The sequence below is a fragment of the Plectropomus leopardus genome, unplaced genomic scaffold (genome assembly GCF_008729295.1).
Source record: "Plectropomus leopardus isolate mb unplaced genomic scaffold, YSFRI_Pleo_2.0 unplaced_scaffold15004, whole genome shotgun sequence".
NCBI lineage: Eukaryota > Metazoa > Chordata > Actinopteri > Perciformes > Serranidae > Plectropomus > Plectropomus leopardus.
Genome location: NW_024616062.1, coordinates 1 through 1,942, shown reverse-complemented (window position 1 = coordinate 1,942; position 1,942 = coordinate 1). Strand labels below are relative to the sequence as shown.

Here is a 1,942-nt window from a genome sequence, read left to right as displayed (position 1 = left end):
GACTACTTTATATGACCATATTATTATTTCTGTCTTTGTTCCCAAAAAGCTGTTTACATGGCTATTGAAAATGAACATTGCACTGATTTTTCCTGTTTATATGCAGCTGTGCGTACTGTAAATAATGTGCACTTACAGATATTGTCACATTCAGAATAATAGTGAAATATTATTATGCACGTAAGCATGTATCACAACTGTTTAAACATGTTTGATATCTACAGAAATGTTTTCAGAAGACTATGCACCACTGGTGGAGGCATTAACCCTGTGTGATTTCTAATCTTGGATGATGTTAGTTTTTCACTGTTATTAGTTGTCAGAGTTATGATAGCTCCCTGCTGTGTCAAAGTATTGGTCTCATAGAATCACAAAATAATGGTAAGAATGATAGGATAAAATAATAATGTTGGTATGGGGGCTTTCACACAATCTCACTGTAGGGTTTCATAAAGTAGCATCACAGAAGACATTGATAAATACTGGTAACCCTCCCACCCCCACCCCCCACCTAATGCTGCATTACAAACAGGAAAGGAATTTAGGGGGCAGAGGGAGATGCTTGATGGGAATTGCAGAATATGATTGTTGATTATGTGTTTTAGAGCTCAAGGGTTCTTTGCAGAAATACGGACACAATTTCAATAAAAAGTAACTAATGGAGTTTCACAGTGTTAGTTTATTTGCATTCAGTTAATTTTATGTTTGTGCTAACAGTTGCAGGATAGTAAATATGCTTATCTGTTAAAAAGTATTATACCATGTAAAATCATGTTGAACACAATGGTTTTGGCAACTATTATTTCACTTTAGGAAAAATCACAAGGGTTGTACATATGTGAGATAATCTTTTAATTTCCTCATAAATAGTCCATTTTACAGTCCACATAGTACACATGTGACAGAGTCAGTGTTGAGACATGCACAAAGTTTCTACACTGGATACATTTTCACAAAAATTATGTCTTTTTACATTTCCATATATATTTCTTTCTATGTATTTGGCTAGTAGCAAATGCATTCAAACCTGCAGTGAGATGCTTTTACGTTTGTAACTTTTTTTTTTAAAGATTATATTTTGGGGCTTTTTTTGCCTTTGTTCAGACAGCGTGAAAGGAAGAGAGAGAGAGAGGGGAGCTGTCTCTTTGAGCTTTGATTTCTATTAGATTCCGAAATAAGTGTCAGTTCAGGTGGCGAAATATTCAGTGCAGGTGTGTCTTGGGCATGATTCCTCTAATCAAGACAAATCACAATCAGAAACAGGTTATTATTTGGTTGAACAAAGATGTCTTTTCAGGAATATTAATATGCTCTGCCTCAGTTCTGCAGTTTTCAGTCCATATATAATAGGGTCCAAAAAAGGGGGAAATATTAAAACTGATACACCGAGAGCCCTTCTTATGTATGGGGATGTACCTTCAATGCGATGAGAAATCAGTGTACAGGCAGTATTGATTTGTAAGATTAAGAAAACAATCAAATGTGTACCACAGGTCTGAATGGCTTTCCTCCGAGCATCCGTATGATTAGTCATAACACATGTGCGCAAGATCTGTGCATATGTGAATAATATCACTACCAGTGGTATTACCATAATCACAATCATACTCACTATCCCATAGTAGTTGTTCACTCTGGTGTCCTCACAGATCAGTTTCAATAATGTTGGATTGTTGCAGGACAAATCCACTATATTTGTCCTACAGACCTTAAACCGTGCAACCAATGCAAATAATGTAAACATGATTGAGAAATTAAGCAACCATATCACAGTAATAATTTTAATTAAATTATTTTGACTCATAATGGTATTATATCTCAAAGGACAACATATAGCAATATATCTGTCATATGCCATGGCAGTCAAAATCAGCAAGTTCCCTGAACCATAGAAGTGAATAAAAAAACCCTGTGAAATACATGCAGGGTGGGAAATCTGTCT

The 1,942-nt window shown here is 35.4% G+C and overlaps 1 protein-coding gene across 1 annotated transcript; it reads right to left on the bottom strand.

The window, feature by feature from the left end:
- Positions 1-1,267: 1,267 nt before the first annotated feature.
- Positions 1,268-1,936, bottom strand: LOC121964284 (olfactory receptor 52B2-like; the record flags this gene model as incomplete). The annotated part of the gene is made up of 1 exon (XM_042514497.1): positions 1,268-1,936. A coding segment is annotated over one exon (669 nt), but the record flags the coding sequence as incomplete, so codon positions are not given.
- Positions 1,937-1,942: the final 6 nt, after the last annotated feature.